Genomic DNA, 25923 nt, shown 5'->3' with positions numbered 1-25923 from the left:
ATTTCAAGTATATACTTAATTTATCTTTCGTTTTTTATTTTTATATGAAATCCTATCTAAAGAACTAAATAGTTTAAACTATATCAGGTCTATCGTTTAGTGATTAAATGAACTTTACAATCTACAAGGCTTCATTAAATTTGTGGTCAAATTGTTCATCGTTACTTATGCCTTCACTATTATATTTTAGCTTTACCCTTAATTTTAATTTACCTGAACCACTAACTTTCATAGATTGTTTGCTCAATTGTCCATGACCTACAGAGGCACTTGGGTATAATGATCCCATTGTCAACTTTTGTGATTTTGGAACTGCAGATTGACAGCTTAAATCAGTAACAGATGACTTCGCTTCAAAATATAGTTCAAAATTAGCAGACCCATTTTCAACAGTAACATCACCACTATATACAATTAATGCCTTGCCATCATATATCTTTGTTGCATTTGTAGGTAAGGTTACAGTAGATTTAAATTCTAATGATGAACTAGTTCCAACAGGCTCAGCCTTGCCATTAAAGTTGTTCACATTAGAGCTGAATATATCAGCTAAAAGATCTGTAGGTTTGCTATTTTCAGGTTTTGTAGATTCTGAAGAAAGTGTCATCTCAGGGGCTTTACCTTGCTGTTGACCGGAAGATGAATCCATATCACCTAACAAGTCTAACAACAAATCAGCATTCGAAGCCACAGGCTTACTCTTTTGGTGAACGTTGCTCTGGGTATCCATATCAGGAGTTCTAACCTTTCTTTCGAAAATAGGCATTGATGCTAGTATTGATTTTCTTATTTCTCTTGGTTGCGAAAATATCAACTCATATTGTACACTTTTTACTTGGATCATTAGATTTGGATCCTTTGTATGATTTAAAATTATTTGTCTTAAATCTTCAATGCATTTCCTATTATCAATCTTGGAGGATAATTTTAGTGATGCAGTCAAGACGTATTGAGTAATTTTACTGTCATAGGTACCATACTCACTATCCAGTTTGAGTAAATATTTAGTCATACTTTCCTCATTGATAATTTCACTAGCATTCTTCAATAAAATCAAATCCGCATATTCACCAATACACCAAATCGTAACAAGTTTCCAGCCCAGGTTATCGTCAAATATTTGTATTACACTGTCTTGATCATTGCTTAATGAAACTTTCAACATTTTACTAACAACATATATCTTATTTTGTAAATCTTCTGTATTATTAATGATTATTAAGATATCGCCCAATTTTTCTAGAGTAATAAAGGAACCCACTAGCTCCAATACTTTCAAGAAAATATCAAGCTTCCACTTTTCATCGTGAACCTTAAATTTCTCAAATGTTTCGACAAGGTTATCAACTGTAAAAATAATTAAATCTTTGTCATCACCACTTGCAGATTCCAAAAACTTGACCAGTTCGTTAACTAATTCTACAAGACTATTTTCATCTAAGATTGCAAATGTCAATTCTAATGCTCTCATCCTAATTGAAATATCAGGGTCGTGCAAACATCGTGAAATAAACTTCCTATGCCTTTGAACAGCTGTAGGTTCCTGTGGAACCACTCGTAATAAAGTGTTTAGGGCAACATATTTCACATTGTTATCTCTACCAGACAAAAACTTAGCTAAGATATTAATACCCAGAATACGTAATGGTTGTTCGAGATCTAATGAAAAAATAGTACGTGCAGTTTCATATAAAATAGCTTGCCCACTAGTTTTGGAACCATCTGTATCAGTAGCAATTTGACTTAATAAGTCCTCAAACTTATTTTTAAATCTATCAATTTCTGGAACATCCAAAAGGAAGAATAATCTTAAGGTATAAATAATTTCACACTGTAAGAAAGGATCACAAATACCTTTGACATCATAATCAGGCTGAGAACTTTTGACATTTAGACTCTGTAAACGAGATAATAATTCTGGGATAAATTTGATACCATCATTTAGAATTTGATGATTCTCGCCATTCAGCTCCACACCATCTTCCCTCAATAAATCTAAATAACCAGGATACGCAAGTAAGATTGATTGTAACACCTTGGAAATACCTAATAAAACGGAGTGTGTACAAATAGCATGGTTTTCAAAAATGGATGATATATATTCCATTGAAAAGATGTCCAAAAGAGAAACATCTTTAGCAATTAACTTTGCAGCACATTGGAGAGCTTGTTTTAATAAGAATGGGTCTTTACATGTCTTTAAAATGTTTTCAACATCTGGATATAAATCACGAGCTAATTCTAATGTACTTAAAAAACCCAAAGTAGTTAACGCTAATGATACAATGAATTTATTCGGATGGTTTAAATCATTATTTAACAGGTTTGTCAATAGAGTTAGTAAATCTTGTGACTCATCAAGTAACAACATTGCTGCTAAATAACCTAACCTTTTATTGACAAATTCATCTGAAGCAATTAGATTAATACATTCAACTTGACCGAAATGTGTTTTCTCTCCTAATATAAACAAATATAACAATTTCTGGATATTCTTTCTTCTTTTTTCTAATGGCAAATGATCATCTCTTAATTTAGTTCTGATCTTTGCAGATTCCTTTTGAATAATTGATCTTTCTTCTGCTAATGTTTTTGAAGCACGAACATCCTTTATAAAACTCTTCAACGAGGAACCCATTTTGGAAAGACCTTCAAACAAAAGTTATCCACAGGTATCGACAACAATAAGGTGTGAACTCAAATTCAGTAGTTAGGATCTTCAAAAAGCCTTCAATTCAAGATATACATTAATAAATTAGTTTAACTTTAATCATAATCGTATCTATTTATTTTAAAGCTTTAAAATATTTCAAAATTCTTAATACCGCTGGATATCAAAAATATAGATATCACGTGACTCATAATATAGAAAGTTATTAACAAAGTATGATTATACAACATAAATCTACAATACAAGTTGATATAGACGATTGGAAAACAGGAAAAATCATCTGTAAATTATAGTTATCGAATTAGCAATGATAAATTCGTCAATTGAACATATAATATTGTTAACCAATTTCTTAATTCATCTCTATTATTTTCTTGGAGAGCTTCTTTAATACCTGGTAATATTATACCTTCAAACCCATTATATTTATCTGGTGCAAATATTGAATGTTTCATCCATTCTCTATTGTTTAATCCGCAGTGTGATAAAAATAATTTATCGAATTTCATTAATTTTGAGTTTGTTCTGAGTAGTCTTGCATACATTCCAAATTTCTTATATGCTTGCCAAAGTGGAAGTTCTTGAACAGCTTCATCATGTACTTTTTTGGTATAATCATCAAGTGAAATACTTTCAGTTTCTAAAAACCGCGATATCAACTCAGATGTCTTTGTAAGGATAGTATAAATCTCCTTATCATGCGGAAATTCTTCAACAATCATAGAATAAAAACGACTAAAAGTCCGATGAATTGTTTGGAAATAAGGTTCACTTTTAAACGGGATCACCACTTTTTCACTTAAATTTAGCACAACTAGCCCAAAAAATGTTGCAAGAGTGCTATGTAATTCATATCTAGGATCCAAAAATGTCTCCATCCATTTTTCTGTATCAAAGTTCGAACCAGGTTGATATACCGCATCGTGTAATCTATCGTTAATAAATGAACATTCCATAGATGGGATACCTAAATGGTTTTGAAATATCATTGTATCAGAGTCTCCACCTGGATAGTCGACTTCTGTAGAAGGAGACTGTCTTTTCCACTCATCGTAAAGAGTCCAATCGTCCAATCCTTTGAATGATGTGGATCTCGAGGCCTTGATAATAACTTCTTTCAGTAGAGGGTTAGAAAGGCATGAGAATTTTGTTCCTGACATAATATTATCCATATTAATATATGAAATTGCATTGGTTCTAAAAAATGCTGCATGATCTTCCCCATATTCTGTAGATCCAAGAAAACCTTCTTCAGAGCCATCCCAGTTGACCAGCTTGATGGGCCGTAATGGTTTCCAACCTTTAGATATTAGATAACTCATACCTCTAGCAATTTCTAAAAATAGGGCTGTATTACTGCTTGATTTCCCAACACCCCCAACAGTCCAATGGTCCCTATGACTACCCAATATAATCATACCTTCTGAAAATATTCCTTTTATATCAATTACAATGTTCGTAATCTCTGTAATATTATAATTCTGAGAATTTGATAATAAAAGTGTAACATTCTCCGGCGAAGGTCCACTTGAATAATCAAAACCGATCACATCACCACCCTCCTGGAATTTATAACCAATCCCGTTCAATTCAGCTAGTAAATTTGAAACTTCTTCAGAACTTAATGGTAACGAAGGTATCGTTGGAATTTTTCCAGCTGGTGATAACCTTTCAGTATCTCTATTCTTAGAGGGAAAGTTTGGTGAAGTTGGATCTCCAGGTATATCAGCCAGATATGCCACCGAACCTCTATTTATACTGCTTAAGTGACGGGCTTTCCCATATGGATAGCTAGCAAATCCATTTTCATTTGTTACAAAACCATCGTCAACAGGATCAGAAAATGTTACAACACCAATAGCTCCATATAATTCAGCGTTCTTTAATTGGAATCCTTGCGTTATATCACCATTCCTAATTATATGAATTTTACCTTCTACAGAAATATTATTATCCAGTAATAATTTATAATCTTGTAAAGTACCATAATTTACGAAGACATATGATGATTTGACTTCACCATTGGCAGAATAGGTATGGAAACCCTTTAATTTATTATCAATACAAGTCAATTGATCATAGTCCTCCAAACAATCCTCGATTAATCCAAAGTTATATTTGATATTATCATTATAGTAAAGTTGTAATTTGGTATCATTTGGTGTACTCATCCAAGGATAATACTTTTCTAATTTAGGATTAAATCCTAACTTTTCTAATTGTTCCGTCACATAAGTGAGTTCACTCTGATCTCCTGGGCGTTTGGAACCATCGGATAATTTACCAATATGAGTCTTTATCAGATTGACTTCATCTAATTTATTAATAAATAATCGGTATACCTCTGCTTCTGTCAATCTTGAACCATGTAACCATCTAAAATCCATAGATAAGGAAGACCGCGGGGCAAATACTGCCATAAAACTCAAATAGAGGAATAAACTTAAACAAATCAAATAAATAAACTTCTCCTTATCAACATGTTCTTTAACAAGTTGATAGCCACTTCTAATGCTGGTAATTGTATTGGTTCTCTGCCTCCTAATTGATTCTACAATAGATTCATGTATACTATTCTGCTCCTCTAACACTTCACCGTTCTCCCATAGTAAAGGCTGGCTCTCATCATCTGTGATACACTCATCAGCAGTCATTTAGCAGATCGTAGCATCGAAATGATGGTACCTTTATTCCTATAGTACAATATCAAAACAATACAAACAATTAAACCTCATTTTAACTGTATTATATCCTTTTTTATCATTAATTATGATATTAAGTTCTAACCGAAACCTTTAAAAATGACGTAAATTTAAACAGAAAAGCAAATAATATCCTTATACTATTAGGATAAAATAAACAAAAAGTGGCAAGACATGACCAATATTCATATATAAATCCATAATATAGATATTTTCTATATATATTCTGGTAAGATATTATAGTTGGAATAGATATGTACAAATTTCCATGGAATTATTTACTATACCATTATACTTACAAAATATTTATCATTTACTACTGTTATTTCGATTGTAAATATTCGATGCAATGAAAATAAAACTGTCTCATGCTTTAATTTCTTTCTTTGATTCGCCTTCTAATGCTGAATCAGCTTTTCTTTTCCTCTCTTTATCAACAGAATCTTCATTACTGTGGGTTTGATTGTTAGCCTTTAAAGTTTCTGTAACTCTTTTATCACCAGTGACACCATTCACAGGTCTGAAATAAGGTTGACATCTCCAGTAAGGAACTGTCTTGTATGCACCACCCCACAACTCTTGTTCACCAACAATAATTTTATCCTTCTCTTCAATATCTGGTTGATTAAATATTTCTTGAACTACATTTTCGACAGGTTTAACAACCTTTTCATCCCAAGCTTCAAATGGAGTCCTAGCATTCATTGAAGCAATTTGAGATCTAATATCTGTATGATGTGGCAAAAATGGTCTTAGAATTTTGAAAAAATGTGACTTCATAGCTATTCTTGAAGCTTGTGATCCTTGATTATCCTTGACAATATTGAAATATTCCCTGATAACTTTATCTACTCTTGGGAAGACTTTCTCTTTATCATCCACGAAATCTGTATTGAATACACCTGGGTTATAAAGGTTACCTTCCGCACTCATAACAGCATCTGCATTAATATAGTTCATACATCTTGAAATATCTTCCGGGTATAATATATTACCATTTGCAAAAAAAACTGTATCTTTAGGTAAGTTTTCTCTTAGATATTTAATAATATCCCAGTCAGCAAGACCTGTTTTTTGGCCTTTTTGTTCTCTTAATCTACCATGAACAGTTAAAAATTGAGCACCTGCATCCAAAACCATTTTAGCATACTCTAAAGTCTTTTCACGTTCTGGGAATACACGGATCTTAGCAGTGACTGGAATATCTAAATTATCATGTAAAGTTCGTATTAATTTATGAATTAAATCCCATTCTTCCATTAAAAATGAACCGTAATGCCCCCTTCCTAGCAATACCTTGGGGACAACCTAAATTTAAGTCAACAGCATCACATTTATCTTGAATAAGCTTTGCAGCCCTGTAATAAATAATCAGGATCGTTAGCACAAAATTGAACTACTAATGGACGATCAACTTTTGGATCACCATCAATAGAAGACCACATATCTTTCCTATACTTTTCTGAAGTTGCAAAGAGTTTTGCATGAAGCATTGGTGTATAAGCTAAAGTTGCACCATATTTTCTAGATAAAATTCTCCAGGCCAATTCAGATTGATCCACCATAGGTGCAACAATTTTAGTCGGTCTGCCTATTTTTTCAAATAGTTCTTTACCATTTAATTTTTTTGAAATAACACTAGTGGTATCGCTAGACATCTTAATTTGTAATGGTAGCTTGAACCACTTTTTCCAACTTTTAACTGCGAATGAATAAATCTTGAAACGATCTATATGTATCGTATACACTCCAACAGAATAATCGACAACACTTGGGTGTGTTTTTCAACTCTACACCTTACTTTTGTTTAATAAAGCTATTTAAATGATTGATCTCTTTCTCTCTTTTTATATCAAAACTCATCTCATCGCATCAATAATTTTTCACATTTCTTTTTATTTTTCCTTATTTACCACACTATAATCTAAGAATGTAATGACAGAAAATAGATATAATGGCAGAATAAGAGGTATGATGATAGATCTGAACTGGTAAAGAGTTTCGCAATAAGAAGAACAATACAATCTAGTATCCGAGTAAGCTTGAAGTGGATTCATTTTATTCGAGTCATGTTTTCTATCAAATATAATACATTTTTGAATGATATATACACTTCGATACACACACACACACACACCAATATATATATATATAAACATATATATACAATAAACTGAAAGTTTTGGACAAGGGATCTTTTCTTCTGAATGAATACTGAAATTCAAAATTGTGTACTATTTGCAAAAATGTAAATTGATGTATGCAATTATGAACACAATTAATCATTAAAATAAACTATGTTGTTTTAAAAAAATGCAAAAATTCGATTACTAAGGAGATAGAAGGTAATAAAAACATAGAAATAATAATAATAAACTGATTGGAAATTAGGCATAACTAACTCTTCATTCTTGCAATAAATGTTGCTCTTGCTTGTAATGCTTGTGACAGGAATCTTGAGAGTGGCAGTTGTGACATATTCTCTATAATAATTGATCCCAAATACAGACAACGAATCGACATATTAAATGAAACTATCAGCCTTACAGTTTCATCTATGTCAACATCCGAACTCATTGCCTTTTCTGCTAATGAATCATTTAATAGTTCAAAACTAAATTGTTTTAGTTTGTTTGGCTTATCGATGAATTCATTAAAATTATCTATATTATAACCATTAGGTACCAATAAAGATTCTACATTTGAAAAAATCTTTTCACATTTAAGCCAAACAATTCTTGATACTGATGAGAAAACTGGATCCACTGGTGGTAGAATATGTATATTATAGACAGCTTTTTCAACTCTTAACATATATTCTGAAATAGTAAAAATTGTTTTAAACATGGAAATCAAATAGATTGCAGGCGTCATAAATGTTTTAGGAATTGGATTAAAATTATTTTTGTTTAAAAATATTAAAACGGAATCTATGTTAAATTGAATCAAATTTAAACCTATATCAGTAGCTTCACGTAATGATTCCCATTCCAAATACAGTTCTTCTAAGCTTAAATTCATCGATTGCCAGTCCCCAGATATGGCTTTGTTTAGAACAAATGAAATATCCACACATTCTTTAATCTTTGCAGTCCAATAAAGTGGTATTAATAATTGCAAGTCTTGATTATCATTATGAATGCTATAACTGAAACCATTATTATTCTTCAGAAATAATTTCTCCCAATTTTTCAATATTGAATTTATTAGTGGTCTTGTATTCATTCTCCAATCCATATCATAGAGACAATTAATGACTTTAAAATTAAATTTCTTCCTTTCGATATAAATTTTTTCATGAATTGATATTAGTAAAGATAATAGAAACTTTGTTGAAAATTCTTTACATTCTAAATTGTCATCTATCCCATTTACTAAATATCGTAAACCGTTTTCATAATGATGATTATCTATAAGAACGTTACCTAGATTATGAATTTTAGAGTCGGTAAAGCTTGAAGAATCAGTGAAAAAGGATGCATTTAAATTTTTAAACCATAAAATTGAATTGTCATAATTGAAGATATCATCATTCACATAAGGTATTCCGCATTTCAAATCAATTGAATGTAGTAAACAATCCCAACCAAAGAAAGTTGAAAGGAAATTTGACATGACTAAAATTATATGACAGGTTCTTATTCTTGATTGTGATAAGACAAAATAATTAAAGAAATCATTAATGTCTTCTAAATTATTTGAATTAGGAGGTGGTAACTGTGGCGGCATTACAAATTGATTCAATGGTATATTTAATTTTGTAATTTTAACCAATCTTATTAATGCAAACAATTTCGATTGTAATAGATTTGTATTTTTAATTTCATCTGTATAGATATTAACAAATGTAAGTAATACAATACCTTGAATAACCCATAATGGTGTTGATTCATGATTATTTTTAGTAATTTCTAGAAAATTCTTAATATTTAACCATGCAATTTTATACAGTATTTGATAATCATTATTCTGTAATTTATCATAAAGTGAACCTAATGAAGCTAATGATATTAACAATGGATAATTTTCAATTGATGGATTGATAGAGAATAAATGTATAAACGGATAATAATTATTGAAATGTCTATAATATAAATCAATATAGTGATTCAATTGTATTGCACTTGGGAAAAGATCTTGAGATAAATTATTTTGGGTAATTATCAAACCTCTTAGAGATTCGTTAAAGAAATTAAAGTTCTTTTCAATATTTAAATTATTATTATTGGTGGTCGGAGCAGTAGCAGTGCTATTGCCAGTTATATTACTACTATTTATGATGACATTGTTTATGTTTGGGGTGTTATTAAACGCTGTGACAAGGTTATTGGTATTATTCGATGTAGTAGTGTTGATGTTAGTATTATCATTGCTATTATTATCATTATTAGTTATCGTCAGCGGTTGATTATTATTATTATCTATAATATTAGTATTATTGGAATTACTGACATTAGAAGTATATTGTAATGGCAATGGCAAAATTTTATTTTGAAAGATAGGTTCTTTATTTCCAATTTTATTTACAATGTCAGAAGCCTTCTGAGGAATAATTTTATACTTCTTCTTCTTGTTTGATTTGGTAAAGTTATTTTCCATTATGAATACATTTGTACCACTATTTTGTTTAACTAATTTACCATTACTTGAAGTGATGGTACCATTTAAATTTGCTCTTGCACCGTTTAATAAAGAGGATGACAATGAACTGTAAACATTTGTCACATCGTTTTGTATAGGAATAGGCAATACAGATAATGTATTACCATTCATTTTAATGATGTATTCATCTGGATCGATAGTGTTTGTTGCAGAGCCTACAGTAGCAGTTGAATTATTTGATGAAGAGGATGATGAATTTAAAATATCGAAATGTAACTTATTTTGATGTCTTATAATTAAATCTCTTCTAGCGAAACATCTCCCACAGAATACGCAAACGAATGGTTTTTCCTTTGTATGAGCCCTTTGATGTCTCTTCAGATGTTCACGTCTTACAAAGCCTCTTGAGCAAGTGGGACACAGTAAAGGTCTTGGTTTATCAGTTTTGATTATCCTTGATTTCTTAGGGATTGGCTGTAATGGGATGTCCAACTTCCCAGTAGAATTTTGTAAAGAATTATTTTCATTTCCATCTGGGAACACCATAGTATCTCTTCAAGACACACATATATGGGATGAGCTTAGAGTGGAAATAAAATGAATTGAAGTGAATTAAGTTAAATTAAATTAAATTAAACTGAATTAGATTTAAAATAAAAGAAGTTTAAACAAGAATATAATAAATCGAATCAATTGACACAACAACAGACATTATCTATTTATTATGCCTCAAGCAAAACCATTATAAATAAAAGAGAATTGAAGGCCTAAAGTCGTGTGTAATAAATAAATAAATAAACAAACAAAGAAACAAACTTAATGGAATGGGATAAAGTTTGAATGCATTGGAATCGAACTGAATTCAAGTTAGATTCAAAGAAGATAAGGGATATTCACACCCTCTCGATGACATATTTATATTTATATAATCACATTTCCAAGTAGAAAAAGTACGATAGCCGACCCACTCTACGACCTCGAAATCAACATCACCTTAACACAAACCAGAAACCAGAAACCAGAAAATATAAAGATCTACAATTCCCAACCCCGATATCATAGATCACTTGATTAAATAGTACAAGTCACCAATTGCTACGATCTACAACACACGGTCTAGTTGAGCACGAGACTTTGCTGATCCAAGATAGAATACCAGGCAAGACAAGACAAGACAACAACAGACCCACTCACATCCCCATCGCCCCTCAATCACATTCATACAACAAATACATCAAATGATCATCCCATCGCAACTCATGGCTCTCTTAATCACATAAAAGTAACACTTGCAATTACAAAATGTCAACTGCTTTAACCAATTCTACAACAACAACAACAAGAACAACTACAACAACTTGGATATAAAACAACTTTAACTCAATCTCGAAACTAAACATCAATGCAACTTTAAATACCTTCTTGATGAGATGTGATTTGATTTGATTTGATCTAATCTGATCTGATTGTTTCGAACTCGAATTCGAATTCACTTTTCGAAACTGCTTTGACGACAGATGCCCTTGGCTTTGCCTGTTGTTGTGGTAACCAAAACGGCCATCGGTTTCGTTTCTTTGGCTGTCAAGTTTTTTTGAGCTTTCGAATCGAAACGAAACTCGAATTTCGAATATCGAAACAAGTTATTCGTTGCAAGCCATGGTGATGGAATTAGATGGGATGATGAATTGTGGATATTGGACTAAGTTTCAAGTTAGAGAAAAAACCTAACTAGACTCTTTTAAGTTGTAGTCTGCAGTAGTGCATATATGTGGGTTTTGTTGGTTGGCTGTATATATATATTTTTTCATATATCTACAAGTTGTGTATAATTATTTATATATATATATATTAACTTTAGTGGTGGGGGCAGGAACACAGAGAGACAACTAGTACGATAGAGAATTTTTGTTCTAGTTTTTAATTTTAGTTCTAGTTCTAGTTTTACTTTTGTTCATTATGTCGAGTGATGGCAATGGTGATGCTACTAAAGAGATTGATGTTTGGACTTGGTATCTTTGTCATGTGCGGAATGGTTCCTTTGAGGAAATCTTGGGCAATGAAGATTACTATAAGTTGTTGAAGAATAATTTGGTTGATGATGTTTTCAACATTGATAAAGGGAATAAAATTTTCAAATTGATTTCAATTAACTATCTTAACAATAACATTTTACTAGATTATTACAATAATATTGTCAAAAAGACATTGCTATTATTGAACAAGTCGAATTCCATAGAGTTACATTATTTAGTAATCAACGGCACTTCTTCCCATAGTAACGATGATACTAATTCAAGTATTGCCTCTTCAATAGAAATAAACTTTAAACCGAAATTGTCATCTTCTTTGAATGCCAACGCTATTACTAGTGTGAATGATAATCAGAAAAAATCAAATCAATCTCCTTATTCTTCCCAAAATACAACAGAGTTATCCTCTATTGATAGTTTCCAATACTCTGAGGACGTAGAGTCTCTACCCTCTCTAAGTTACGAAAAGAATCCTAACAACAATCAAGCAAAATACCTGATAAGTAATAATGAGCAACAGGATGCGGCTGCTGATACAAATGCAGATGCAGAAGGAGACGTGAACGTAGAAGACATTTATCTAGATGATTCAGATTCAGATTCCTTATCAAGTTTCCCTCCATATTTTATAAACGATCCTAACTTTGGAAGTTATTTTAATACCGTTCTACCAACTGTAAACTTGCCCGATCCATACGCAAACTTCCAACTAGTGTTGCAATCAATTTTAATATACAACAGTGATTCAGATGAATTGATCACGGCGATAAGACAATCAAATAACGAACAGGATAGTGCAGATATCGATGACGATTGGTTATTGTATGATTCAAAATTTTCAATGACAAACTTACAAATTTTATCCTTAAATGAATTACTGCATATAAATAAAGATTATCCAAAAATCTTGTTTTATTCTTTGGTTTCAATACCAAATGTAACTGTTAACATTTCAAATTATGAGAATTCTTCAAATCCTCATTTAGAAGATTACATCAATCATTCAGATGATTCTTTATCAATCCACGATACCCCACAACAATTCTATCCAATGATAGTAAATGACAATAATAATAACATTAATATTAATAATCATAACAACACACGTAGAAGTAGTGTAGACTATTATGATGATTCAATACCACAACAATTTTATCCCGATGATATGAATATACCCACCAAGGTAAATACAAATACAACTATTGCTCACAGATCTTATAGAACTATTACCAATGGTAGCTCAAGTTACATCAATGATGGACAAGAATTACAAAATATTATTACTTTGACGAACACTGTTGGTACAGAATACCCATTAGCAAAGTATTCAACAGCATTGACAAGTTCAAGTAAAGCTGAAAGATCAAAAAGTAGATTGATTAATAGCAGCTTGGATAAAATTTCATCAGTTAGCAACAAGAGTAGTAATAAGAGTAGTAGAAAATCAAACGAAAACAAGAATGATTTGAAAAAAAATATTAAAAACGTTGATAGACTGTCATCAAATAAAAAATCAACATCGAACAAAAGATCAAAGAGTAAAAGGAAAAGTGGTAAAAATTCAGCATGTAGTATAATGTAATATATTTAAATCATATAATTAACTGTAGTTAAATGCATAATCTTCCTCAGATAATGAACATGTCGATTCATATTGATATATATATATATATATATATATATATAACATACTAAAATATACGTACATATATATATTATTTACTTCATTTAATTATCTAATTTTAATTTGCATTACCATCATTATTTTATTCATTCGCTGTCATTAAATTATTATTCCTTTGTGAATTTGTAGGAATATTTATAAAGTCATGATTATGTTTTAACTTTTCCTCATTAAGATTTCTTTACCAGCACATCGAATTAAAAACCAACTTCAGAATGTGTGGATGGGGAGTATAGGATATGGGTAACGAATTTCCTTTTGTATCTAGTAGTACACGCAACGCTAATCATACCATTAGATATCTTGTTTGTTAAAACATGGTTCAAATTGACATGGGGAATATCTTGGCCATTATTTTTGATTTGAATATCTTCACCATTCATATCGTTTAAATTCTTACTACTGTCGTTATTATCAAAGAGTTTCTCAGAGAAATGAGAATCTAAAAATACAGGCAGGTCTGGTACTGGATACTTTTCAAGGAATAGTTGTTCTGCTAATTCAACATCAACTGCACCATTTTGTTGAAATGTCGCAAATAGAATATCTTGATTACAGTCAATGACACGGTTTTCCAGTCCCGGCTCCCCATATGATGGTGGTTCGACAAACCCATATCTCTCATAGTTCTCATTTACAATACAGTTATTGTCCGTAATTTTGAACAGTTGTGGAATTTCATTAGTATATGTTACCTCTGATATACATGGTTTAATAGATAAACTGGTTTTGCTTTGACCAATCGAATTATTCCTTTTCCCATAAACTTTGGAATATTGATCATTATCAAGCTCGTCTTCTGATATTATTGATTCTATTGGGGAACTAAAATTCTCTTCTAGTTCTGGATATGAGGGCGGTTCTGATTGTAACTGTCGAGAATTATTTAATGAGAGCTCGCTGTTAATTATATTTTCCTGAATCATTATATGGTTATTATGTTCAAACGGTTCCACTGACTTATAACCTGGAAGAATCTCTATTTCATTTATTATAGTACCCAACTCATCTTCAGTGACAGGCAAATAGTTAGAATATCTAAAATCATGATGATCGATTAAAAACCGCAATCTATATTTACCTGGAGGTAAGAATAAATCTGGAAGCACCCAATTGTTCTCATTCTTGTCATACGTCATGGAAAAGTTTGATATCAAGAGTACCCCAGAGTTTTGAGCTTGTACTGACGTCAAAATATCTTCACTGATGATAGAGACAGACTTGCACGTCTCATTTTGAATATACGAATCTCTCCATCTTAACACAACATTCACTCTACTATGATACCTACGCAATGAAGTTAATTCATATTCGGCAGTAGAAATAGAAGATCCTGTATCTAAGGTAATAGACGGTGTTCCATTACTAGAGATGCAATTAACATAATCATTATAATGCAAACTAAAATTTGACTTTTTATTAATCTCATTATTATTCGAGGGAGTAAAGTCAATTGGTATACTACCTATGTTATCTTCTTCTTTCTTAATCTCCGAAGAGTCTTTATCTGACAGCGATGGATCTACTGTTATATCAGATTTCAACCTTTTCCTGTCCTTGGTATGACGGTGGACAATAGCATTAGAATCGTCACTCTCATCTTCTTCACTGCCATCATAATATATATCTTTAGGATGTTTATCTTTACTTATTCTAGAGATTCTTCTCTTCATTTCCTTTTTCCATGAGAAATGTGAAGTTTTATTTTTATTTTCTTTTGTTGTATATTTTCTGTCATCATCATTGCTGCTCTGCTCGATGGTGAAGAGAGCACTATTCTGATCCATCAGATAAGATTCATCAAAAGTTTTTGGTATTATAAGGGATGATGCTTCTGAATCGTCATTATTAAGAAATATACTTCTATTTTCAAAGCTGCCAGTGGCAGTCAAACGAGGGGTTTGGCAAACAACAGGACTTGAATGTCCTGGGTTCATAAATAATGTCTTTGTAGAATATGAATAATTAGAATTAGAGTTGGAATGATCAATGGACAATTTTGCTAAACATTCCATTAAATTATTATTCGATAAATTCATTGTATTCTGATTATTAAAATTCTCTAAGTTTACAGAATTCTCTAAAATCAAATTATTGGATATATCTTTCTTATCTTTATTATAATATGGATTAAAGTATTGGATATTTTTGCCTTTGTATCGAAATTCATTTGTAGCATCTACTGAAATATTATTACCCATTGATAAATCAATAACAATGTAACAATTTGTGACTTCAAATATATTAATAAAGGTATTTGCCAGAGTTTGAATAAAGCATTAAAATAAAATAAAATTATAGTAAATATATCAATGTAGACAAACGACTATAAGACTACAAATAGGCTATGGAAATTTACGAATTTCTATCTGTGGATGGATACTACTTATTTTACGACGTTTTCTGGAAAACAGTTGTATATTTATTCGGATTGCAAAACAGTCAAGATATTAAATATTGGTTAATTAAAAAGTAGTGAAGTCTCATATATATATAGTCATGTATTATGATTTAAGATAATGAAATATATCAATAATTCTAGAGGCAGTATTGTCGATGGAGTGGAAATTATAAGAGAAATGACGAAATTTGCAATAATCTGTATAGAATTTTTGTAGTCTTCGTAACTCTACAAGTGTCTTTCGAAAGAAGTTCTCCAAAAACTAGAGACCGTTCGACTGAGAGAATTGCTTGGTAGTTGGTTTGGCATTATGTAGAAAGTTGGGTCTTAAAAGGGAAATTGTAAGAAGAGGCATACAATTGCAACCTGTAAATAAGTAAAATTCCGAGTAACAACCCAACAAGAGCATAAAGAGCGAGAGAGGTCCAGTTCAATTGTTGGTGAACAAGGGAACAAAGGTATATATTTAAAAGTGTAAAAAGTTTAACGACTACTGCTCCAACAACGGCAAGAACAACAACGGTGATAGCCATTTCAATGGGGTACTAGAAATAGTACTTCGTGGTAGTAGCAGTATGATAAAATCAGGAAAATAATACCACCAAAAAATACAAAATAAAATAATAAAATAATAAAATACGTAAAAATACAAGGAAGACAATAATATTGTATAAGCATTAATCAACAACTACTTGATTTCACTAATAATCTCTGAACAAACCCATTTTAAAACAATTCATTCTCACTAACCTGTATACTCCAATGACCCCTTCTTTAGTTTCCTCATCAAGGGTATTGTCAAGATTGAAGGTAAATATCTGTACGACAGTCTTAAAACGAAACAAGAAGCAGTTGAACATTAGTTGAACTTGAAATTAGTTTGATTTATGAAGTCCTACCGAAAGGCTACCTATGACGAATGAACCATATAGGACAGACACGAGAGAAAGTGGGTTATAACAACACATTTCTTTATTACAATATTTAGAAACGGCAATTCCATCCAAGTTAATCCAACAAATATGCAAACCAAGTAGTACAATTAATTTCAAATGACTATCTTGTCTACATAATTCTCATTGTTATCATACGAGAGATAGCTAAAGTAATTACTGAATAAAAATCATAAAAGTCGTAAAACCAAGAATAATTACCAATTGAGCTAGAAGAATTCAACGGAGTGTAATATTATTTAATCAATGACGTATTAGTGATCCGAAAGATATTGACTGAGAACAGAACAGAGTTGGTCCTTTCACTCCAAATGTCAATTCAATTCGTCTTGATTTTAAAAGGTTAAAAGTAAAACTACTGTAGAATTGGTCAAAATTATATCCATCATTTGAATGGAGGGGAGTAGATTAAGCTAAATTTTATAGGTTAGTTAGATTCAGAAGTAAATATCAATTGACCTTATTTATTTTTAACTACCAAATTTGACCTCCTTCCTATCTCGAATTGGAAATTGAAGAGGTCAAATTGGTAACCTGGAGGTGATAGTGCAGTGTCTCTCTAGACACACAGCATAACACCACCTTCTATTTCATGAACTTATCTATCACCAGCTGATGGAGTGAAGGGGAAAGAAAGGAAATACAGGCAGACTGTTTAAAAACATTTGAACCTCAAGTACAAATGGAATCCCCATTACAACATGATATCATTTGAAACAGCAGTTCAAGCGTTGCTCTCTCCCTTTCTTTGTTTCTTTACTATATAACTACCTACACGAATACATTTTCTTAAGGCTGGATGACTTTTAGCAAAAATAGTGATTTGAACAGAATGCATGTAACTTAGGTTTAATGAAGTCAAAGCTTTTTTATCTACTATATCTTGTCAAGACAAGGTCTACTTTACTAGCTCGATTTTGTTTCATTTCCTCAACCTTGACGTTTCTTGTTATTGTATCACACATATTTATGCATATTGACTGATTCAAGCTTGTTTCAAGTTCTTGATTTCGAGCTGTACGAATGAAGGAAGGTTTGTGGGGTAATGGGTGATGATAAGTTAGGTCTTTAAAGTTGCAGATAAATGATTCTTGATATTCGTAAATGATACATTTTATACAATCCCATATCGTTCATTTTATTTCTTCTTTTTTTTCACATCTATATATTTTTTCACTACTAGAATTTGCAATTTTAATTAGTTCATGTCAATGTTACTATCGATTTCTTACTCCTTTTAGTTTTGGGATGCCAGAACTTACGTTGTTGTGGATGAAATGGGTACATTAGAAAAAAAAAATACATATATTATCTCTTTTATTCATATAGCTGTCTATATATAAGTGAAAAAAAACTAGTTATAATAGTAAAAACAATGGAAACAGTAATAATGACGGTGATCACATGGAAACTAACAAACATTGAATCATCGAATAAATCATAATGAAAACATTAACTAACTTGTTTGGTGAAGCGAAAATTTTGTCTTCATGTTGATTTGATTTGATTTGAATTGGATTGGATTGGATTCATAAATGTGGGAGAACAGAATACCTATATCATAGTGATCAATCGTATCATGACGCAGTTTATGTAAAGAAAGCATCAAGTTATGCTTTTGCTTATAATCAATCAAAATAGCAATACCAATACAGTTTTTTGACTAATAAATTCATAATGTCTATTATTTTCAGGTTTAATTATGTCCCTAAATAAATCTGTCATATAGCTCTACTTGGGTAAAATTCAAAAAAATTAACCAAATCTATAACTTGGATCTTAGATTCTTGTCAAATCAGGAAAGTAATGATTCGGTACATTTATTTAATCATTTTCTTTTTCAAAAATTAGGGAATATTACAATAGAATTAAATAATGTATTCAACTTGATATTATTTCTATCGGTTTCTTATTATGACATATGATTGCTTAATGCTTTCTGTACATCTTTTGAATCCACTACAACACCCTTGTCAGAACATTTAGCGTTGTGCATTAATTCTTGACATAGACCATCAATATCAATATCTGAATATCTTGGATGAGCTGTAATTCTATCCCAGACTTCAGAACATTTCAATAATTTACCATCAGAGGTTGGTATCACCATATCATGTTCTTTTACTTCTTCACATACCAAATTCTTTGAAATTAAATCGTTATCGTTATTATTATCTTGTTCGTCATCTGATTCTGCCCCTACAATGTCATCTGAAATATTCAAAGATTCATTGAAACCATCGTCTCTAAAGAACATTTGATTGTCGAAGGCATCGAAATCAGCTTTAGTTTCAGGGAATGCAATTGAAGTATCGATAAAAGGTAATACTTCCTTTCTAGGAGAGTTTTCCTCAGATGGTTTTGAAATATTTATTGGATGATCATTAGTAGCGACTGAAGAAGTTGTGGGCACAGATGTCATTGAATCTGTTTTCAATGATATGAAATCATTCCAATTCGAATCATTAGAATTGAAAGTTATGTCATTACTTAAACCATGGAAACCCAATTGTCCAAAATTTGAATTTGCATTTGAACTGTCAACACTTGGGATATCCAAAGTATTTGTGAAGTCATTCGATGGTGAATCGAACAAGAAGTTTGGATCATCAAATTTTGCAATTGATAGTGAGCTATCATTGCTTGACTCGTTAGGAGTGGTTGAAGGATTCCCTTCTGATGGAGGTGTCTTTTGGGATTTATTTGATTCAGCCATAGTTTTTGGTACTGGGTTTTGTTTAGTACCACAGGCTTGATTCATTTTAACACAGAAACTTGAAACTTGTTGGTCGAAATGATCATCAAAATTGAAGTCGTTTGAAAATAAGTCGCTGTCGTAACCTACAGTCAAGGCGCTGTTATTATTATTTTTCAAGTTATCTTCTAATTTAATGGAGTTGATGCTGTTATTGACGGGGCTATCCCTGAATGCAGTGTTGGTTGAAGTACTTGAAGTATCGAAATGTGGCAAATTTTGTGCATCATCCTTATAGAAGACGTTATCCATCCAACCTGAAGAGGAGGAAGTTGAAGAAGAAGGAGTGGTGATTCTATTATTCAAAATGCTTTGTTTCTTGTTATTTAGCATTAGCATATTTGGAGAAGATCCAGAAGAAGAGCCAGGAGAGGGCAATCTTTGATCAGTATTCTGTTTATTGTAGGTGACATTAGTATCTGCAGAAGAGCCCTGTGTTTGGGAATGTGGTGGTGGTGGTGGGTATTCAAAAGAGAAATCTTCTTTCCTCTGAATATTCTTTTTAATTTTTTCAGTAGAACCATTTTCTTCATGTTTAGCTAAATATTCTAGGACTTTAATATCTGAGCTTTTTTCTGGTCTATATTTTTTCAATTCATCTATCATCAGAGTCAATTGATTTCTCAAGAACTCTGATTCTACGTCGTTCTGTTGTTTAACTTTTTCTAGTTCGTGGACTTTGTCCTCTAGTTCTTTCATTTTTCTTTCTTTCCTTTCTCTGAAGGCTCTTTGAGCAGCTCTATTCTGAGCAGTTCTTTTATTCTTTACTTCGTGATCACCCAGTAGTTTTCTTCCTACTTTTTTTTTGTTTGCATTAGCAACGGTAGAAGCATCTACATCTGTGGAGGCATTGAGAATTGAGCTGTTGTTGTCGTTTGGGGACAAGGCAGTCAAAGACTCGTCCAGAGGTCTTTTAACTGTGACACTAGTCATTATTTCTTGGCTTGCCTTGCTTGTGCAGAGGTAAGTAATTGTAATATATGTGTGTGTATATATAAAACCAGATATCCCAATCCAAAATGACCCTTTATGAGTAAGCAAAAGTTTCAATATATGTATGTATGGATGGGGGATGGAGGGAGGGTACCAAATATTGTATTTTAAAAGTTAATTCTCAGTGAGGATGGGGGGGATAGTATTATTTTTTATTGATTAATTAAATAATTAGCAGAGTCGTTTAATGGAAGTTCTTGAAGCAGTTGTGAATGAATATATATTGCAGTAATCTTGCAACAAATTGTAGAAGGTAGATGGGGGGGGAGGGTTATATGTTTGAGTTAGCAAGAGATGGGAAAAGGTTTTGACACAATATAGTGTTTAATAAATATATAGGACTGAGATGAGAGTGTTGGTATGATTTAGTATATGAAGTGAGTTATTGGATGAGAAGGTGTGATATTTAATTCTGGGTTAGTTGGATTCGAATAGACAGTTAGACTGGATTGAGTATAGCATGGCGTAGTATGTATTATAGTATAGTGTAGTGTAGTGCAGTGTAGTTTCTTATTCTGTTGCTTGGGTGTACATGCGTTTCTCTGCAGCTGTCTCCGTATTACTAATTAGAAAACATGAAAAATATTTTGGCAGCGGAAGTGGAAGTGGAAGTGGAAGTGGACAGAGGCGAGATGGCCAGACGAGCAGAGTGCATTGGGTGGGTGTGTCGTGTAGGGTGATGCAATGTGCTGTTTCTTTTGGTTTCTTTTGGGTTCTCTTCGTTGTTGGGAGAAGAGGCAAGTACACGTTCGTGCAACGGAAGAGAGGGAAAAGCGGATGACGGACGGGGCACACACCACGCCGGCAGAGAGAGAGACAGAGGGTGGCGATTTTTTGGATTTTGTTGTGTTGTATACTTTTTAACACAACATCACATGACACTCACGTGGTGTGGGTGCAGTCACGTGTGGTAGGGTAACTAAAATTAAAAAAATTTAGAAAAATTAAAGTACCACGCAGAGAACCTCCCGGAGAACAACAACAGAAAACTGGGTAACTTCGGCTCTTCTCAGACCAACCCTCAGCTTAACCACACACTACCTCTAATTTCAAAACTATACTATACTGTGCTATTACATATATTTTTATTTGCCACCTTATATTATAGCATATATAAATATATATATATACACTTACTACATAACATACTACTCACCAATTCATCCAACATACCACAGACAATAAACCACTCCTATAGAAGTAGTATCTGTCCTGTTCCTTCTCCTTCCCACAATTCATATTTCCCATTTCCCATTTCTTCAATTTTTAATCATATACCATCCCACTGATTTAATATCTTAAAAAGGGACACAACACTGCACATACACACTCCCCCCTTCCCCCCAATTATGCATGAAATTGACACTATTTTGAGCACTTTACGTCTGGAAGCTGACCCTTCCCTATCTCCATTGTTTCTACAATTCGAAGAACTATATGAAAGAAAATTATGGCATCAATTGACACAATCGTTGATCCTCTTCTTTCAAGATCCAAAATCTGTCCCATTGAGACTAAGAGTATACGACACCTTCGTCACCAAGTTCCTAGACAAGATCAACCAGCTCGACGTCGTCGAATTCCTCTTGTTGTCTTTGAAAAACCATAACGACTATTCAGAATCACTACACTATTTGAAAGATTTAGAGAAATCCTTCGATTCAATAGATTCAAAGAAAAAGAGAAATGACGGCCTTAAAAACCATAACGACAGTTTACTACTAATCAAAATCGAAATCGCAAGAATTTACCTATACCAAAACGACTTGGTACAAAGTAGAGACATTTTGGACGATTTGGAGAATACTTTGGATTCAAAAGATACTGTCCCACTAAGAGTCACCAGCGCATTCTACAACGTCAATTCAGAATATTATAGAATTAAAAAAGATTTCAACTCTTTCTACTATACAAGCTTATTATACTTGTCCACTCTGGATTTAACCAATGACGATGTAATCATGGTATACAAAGATGATTTTAAAGAATTAGCCTACAATTTAAGTATAGCAGCATTATTAGGTGATAAAATTTACAACTTTGGTGAATTATTGAACCATCAAATTACCACGTTCATTTCAGGTAATTCAGAATACCAATGGTTGATACAACTGTTGAACGCTCTAACTCTAGGTGATTTCAAAACTTTCGATAGTTTGATCAGTGTACAAATACCAAAAATTCAAATCTTATCAGAGCATGAGTCTTTCCTAAGACAAAAAATATGTCTAATGACCCTAATAGAAATCGTCTTCGAAAAAAATATTCGAAACTTATCCTTCGATGATATCGCAACTTCAACCCATCTATCAAAGGATAATGTAGAACATTTAGTCATGAAAGCAATTAGTTTGGGTTTGTTAAAAGGTTCCATAGATCAAGTAAATGAATTGGTTAGCATCACTTGGGTCCAACCAAGAATCATCAACAGTGACCAAATTTCAAAAATGAAAGATAGATTGGTAGAATGGGATGAACAAGTAAGTAAATTAGGTGAAAAAATTGAAAACCATGGTAGATCAATCTGGGTTTAAATGATGGATTTTCAATTTTAAAAATAAATCAAAAAAGCAAAAAAAAGTATCAATTGTAAGCCTATTTTACTAGTCATATATATTTATATCTATATCTGCGTATGTGCCTGTATAAGTGTATATCCTTGTACTTATATTCTCCACAAATATAATACTTCTAGAAACAATAATCTCTCCATTTAATGTAATGATCCATCCCCTTGTTACTCATTTTAATTCATACTACTGGTATTCAGAAAAGCTTAAAGTTAATTTACAGTATATATAGATACGTATATGTGGATTTTATAACTATTTTATTTATTTAACTGATTTATTCTTTTTCCTTTGGCTTGGACCAATCAACTTGCAAGATCAAATTCATGAAACCTCTACCGTTCAACAAACGTCTAGCCTTTTCAGCAACTTCTTCACTGGAGAAGGTGACAAAGGCAAGACCTCTGGATCTACCTGTTTCTCTGTTTCTAACAACAACAACTCTTGGAATGTTACCGAATGGGAATAACAATTCTTCTCTCAATGTAGTTTCATCAGCATTTTCATTCAATTGAGTAATCTTCAAAGTAGCCATATCATCACGTTCTCTGGAGTCTCTGTAAGCATCAGAAGATGGATCCTTTGCACCAGCACGACGAGAAGGTGGAACATACTTACCAGAAGCAACGGCTGCTGCAGAAGAAGCTGTTTCAACTGGAGCCTCAACCGCGTTGGAACCAACTTCAATAGGAGCATTAGGATCTTCCAAAGCGGCAATATCACTCATAATACTCTTGAATGGACAGTTCATAGTATAATGCGCGTTACCACATAATCTACAACTGATAATACCATCTGATTTAATCTTAGCCTTTTCAGTTTCTTCTTCTTCCTTTTGTTTCCAGTTCCTACTCAATCTTAAATAGACTTCTTCACCCAACTGGGTAGTGGAATGGTTAGGACCTGGAGGAGCATTTCTTTCTTCACCATATTTAGCCCATTGTTTTCTACTGGCAACGGCCTTATGGACCTTTTCACTAACATGAACTTCTCTAACCTTTTGAGTAATCTTGAATTTTTGACCATTTTCAACTCTATAAGTAATAATAGTCTTAGTACCGTCTGGGTTATTAATAACCTCGGAATTCATAGCTTCAGTCATCTTGGATCTAAGTTCACACACTTACTCTATTCAAATCGGAACCTTAGAAACTACAATAAACCATCAAACATAAATACTTTTATTATAATAACTTCTTCTAAGGTCTTGTTTGGTTGGCTTTTAACGTCTTCTTTGCAAATTTTCCATCAAATAATATTTCGACATATTCGTTTCTAGTGATATTTTGGCCAGGACGGAAAGATATCAAAATTAAAGCCAATTTTATCAAAGAAGCTTTAAGATTTAACGATTTCGAAGTAGTTTTAAATGTGATAGATGTGGTTATAAGTTATCGATTGTTGGTTAAGAAGTAGGATAGAGCACCTGAAATTGAAACTTACATCTATATTATTGGTGTATCTACTGGAAGTTATAGGATAGGTAGGGGAAAAATAGGCATAAGGGAACTATGGCAAAGGCTAAGAGCAAAAATACAATTGTAAAACTGATATCAACTGCAGCCACAGGGTACTGTAGACATATTACTGTCAAGAGAAGTGCTCCTTTGGTTCACCAAGTCAGGTACGATCCTATTGCTGAACGTCATGTTTTGTTTAAGGAATCGAAAAAGAGAAAGGTTGCAGATGTCAAACCTTTGGACTTTTTAAGAACTGCCAAGTACTGAGGTATTGATCGGACTTTAAGAAGTCTTATATCTCATATTCTTACACATGCACATACGCACAAGCCTATTTATGTATATCTAAATATATAAATAACATTAACGTAGATATTAAAATTCTAGGGAAAAAGGCATATAATGAACAAAAACGCACTTGTATATAAAATATAATAAATATTTCCTTTAATTGGTTAACTGATTCATTAAAGTTAAAATTGTTTGTTAAATTAAACTAGATGACAATTAATACATATGATATAATACATAAAACAGATTTTTAGAAAAAAAAGGATCTAAATATATATAAATATTTTTTTTATTTCATTTCGTCTGCAGATGAATAAATGTAATCAAACATGAATCTTAAAGATGAGTTATTATATTCTTCATTATTTTATTATTTTTATTGTTATTATCGTTGAGATTTCTATGATATGTAGTCTTAATGACCTCCCCAAGTGCTTCCACCTCCGTAATTGGACTTGTTACCGCTGTTGCCCCAAGCTGATCTGTTACCGTTTTCTTGGTTCGCCCATGTAGAGCCGTTACCTTGTTGTTGATTGTTATTGGCACCACCCCATGTAGAAGTACCGCCATAACTAGATTTATCACCACCCCATGTTGAGACACCGCCATTGGATTCACCACCTTGGGCCCATGTGGAGGCACCACCCCAATTAGATTTGTTTCCCCAAGCGGAGGCACCACCCCAGGTAGATGTGGCACCAGAACCTTGGCCACCCCAAGCAGAGGCACCACCACCAGTACCTTGACCTTGACCTTGACCTCCCCAAGAAGAGGCACCTCCCCAAGTAGATGTGTTACCCCAAGCAGAAGC

The 25923-nt window shown here is 32.3% G+C and overlaps 9 protein-coding genes, 1 pseudogene and 1 further gene across 9 annotated transcripts, besides 3 other annotated features; 3 read left to right on the top strand and 8 right to left on the bottom strand.

Annotated features, from left to right (window-relative positions):
- Positions 1–121: 121 nt before the first annotated feature.
- Positions 122–2638, bottom strand: APL4 (AP-1 complex subunit gamma; the record flags this gene model as incomplete). Its single annotated transcript, XM_001646737.1, has 1 exon — positions 122–2638. One exon carries the CDS (start codon positions 2636–2638, stop codon positions 122–124), a length of 2517 nt encoding a protein of 838 aa, XP_001646787.1.
- Positions 2639–2964: 326 nt separating this feature from the next.
- VPS70 (putative zinc metalloprotease) lies at positions 2965–5325 on the bottom strand (the record flags this gene model as incomplete). Its single annotated transcript, XM_001646736.1, has 1 exon — positions 2965–5325. The coding sequence occupies one exon, from the start codon at positions 5323–5325 to the stop codon at positions 2965–2967; it is 2361 nt and encodes a 786-aa protein (XP_001646786.1).
- Positions 5326–5739: 414 nt separating this feature from the next.
- Positions 5740–6681: a sequence feature (similar to hypothetical protein; correction of possible frameshift sequencing error~similar to Saccharomyces cerevisiae DUS1 (YML080W)).
- Kpol_1023p101 lies at positions 5740–7031 on the bottom strand (the record flags this gene model as incomplete).
- Positions 6683–6709: a sequence feature (similar to hypothetical protein; correction of possible frameshift sequencing error~similar to Saccharomyces cerevisiae DUS1 (YML080W)).
- Positions 6711–7031: a sequence feature (similar to hypothetical protein; correction of possible frameshift sequencing error~similar to Saccharomyces cerevisiae DUS1 (YML080W)).
- A 739-nt stretch (positions 7032–7770) lies between these two features.
- Kpol_1023p100 (fungal specific transcription factor domain-containing protein) lies at positions 7771–10521 on the bottom strand (the record flags this gene model as incomplete). Its single annotated transcript, XM_001646735.1, has 1 exon — positions 7771–10521. One exon carries the CDS (start codon positions 10519–10521, stop codon positions 7771–7773), a length of 2751 nt encoding a protein of 916 aa, XP_001646785.1.
- A 1410-nt stretch (positions 10522–11931) lies between these two features.
- On the top strand, positions 11932–13587 carry GIS4 (Gis4p; the record flags this gene model as incomplete). Its single annotated transcript, XM_001646734.1, has 1 exon — positions 11932–13587. The coding sequence occupies one exon, from the start codon at positions 11932–11934 to the stop codon at positions 13585–13587; it is 1656 nt and encodes a 551-aa protein (XP_001646784.1).
- A 299-nt stretch (positions 13588–13886) lies between these two features.
- On the bottom strand, positions 13887–15890 carry Kpol_1023p98 (uncharacterized protein; the record flags this gene model as incomplete). Its single annotated transcript, XM_001646733.1, has 1 exon — positions 13887–15890. The coding sequence occupies one exon, from the start codon at positions 15888–15890 to the stop codon at positions 13887–13889; it is 2004 nt and encodes a 667-aa protein (XP_001646783.1).
- A 3065-nt stretch (positions 15891–18955) lies between these two features.
- Kpol_1023p97 (uncharacterized protein) lies at positions 18956–20731 on the bottom strand (the record flags this gene model as incomplete). Its single annotated transcript, XM_001646732.1, has 1 exon — positions 18956–20731. The coding sequence occupies one exon, from the start codon at positions 20729–20731 to the stop codon at positions 18956–18958; it is 1776 nt and encodes a 591-aa protein (XP_001646782.1).
- A 1409-nt stretch (positions 20732–22140) lies between these two features.
- On the top strand, positions 22141–23325 carry RPN9 (proteasome regulatory particle lid subunit RPN9; the record flags this gene model as incomplete). Its single annotated transcript, XM_001646731.1, has 1 exon — positions 22141–23325. One exon carries the CDS (start codon positions 22141–22143, stop codon positions 23323–23325), a length of 1185 nt encoding a protein of 394 aa, XP_001646781.1.
- A 313-nt stretch (positions 23326–23638) lies between these two features.
- Positions 23639–24463, bottom strand: Kpol_1023p95 (eukaryotic translation initiation factor 3 subunit G; the record flags this gene model as incomplete). The annotated part of the gene is made up of 1 exon (XM_001646730.1): positions 23639–24463. One exon carries the CDS (start codon positions 24461–24463, stop codon positions 23639–23641), a length of 825 nt encoding a protein of 274 aa, XP_001646780.1.
- Positions 24464–24872: 409 nt separating this feature from the next.
- On the top strand, positions 24873–25088 carry MRPL39 (mitochondrial 54S ribosomal protein bL33m; the record flags this gene model as incomplete). Its single annotated transcript, XM_001646729.1, has 1 exon — positions 24873–25088. The coding sequence occupies one exon, from the start codon at positions 24873–24875 to the stop codon at positions 25086–25088; it is 216 nt and encodes a 71-aa protein (XP_001646779.1).
- A 439-nt stretch (positions 25089–25527) lies between these two features.
- Kpol_1023p92pseudo overlaps positions 25528–25923 on the bottom strand; it is a 3064-nt pseudogene continuing 2668 nt past the window's right edge.

The sequence above is a fragment of the Vanderwaltozyma polyspora genome, genomic scaffold, assembly GCF_000150035.1.
Source record: "Vanderwaltozyma polyspora DSM 70294 KpolScaffold1023 genomic scaffold, whole genome shotgun sequence".
In the NCBI taxonomy this organism is placed as follows: domain Eukaryota; kingdom Fungi; phylum Ascomycota; class Saccharomycetes; order Saccharomycetales; family Saccharomycetaceae; genus Vanderwaltozyma; species Vanderwaltozyma polyspora.
Note: the sequence above shows the minus strand (reverse complement) of the source record. Positions and strands in the feature narration are given on the sequence as shown.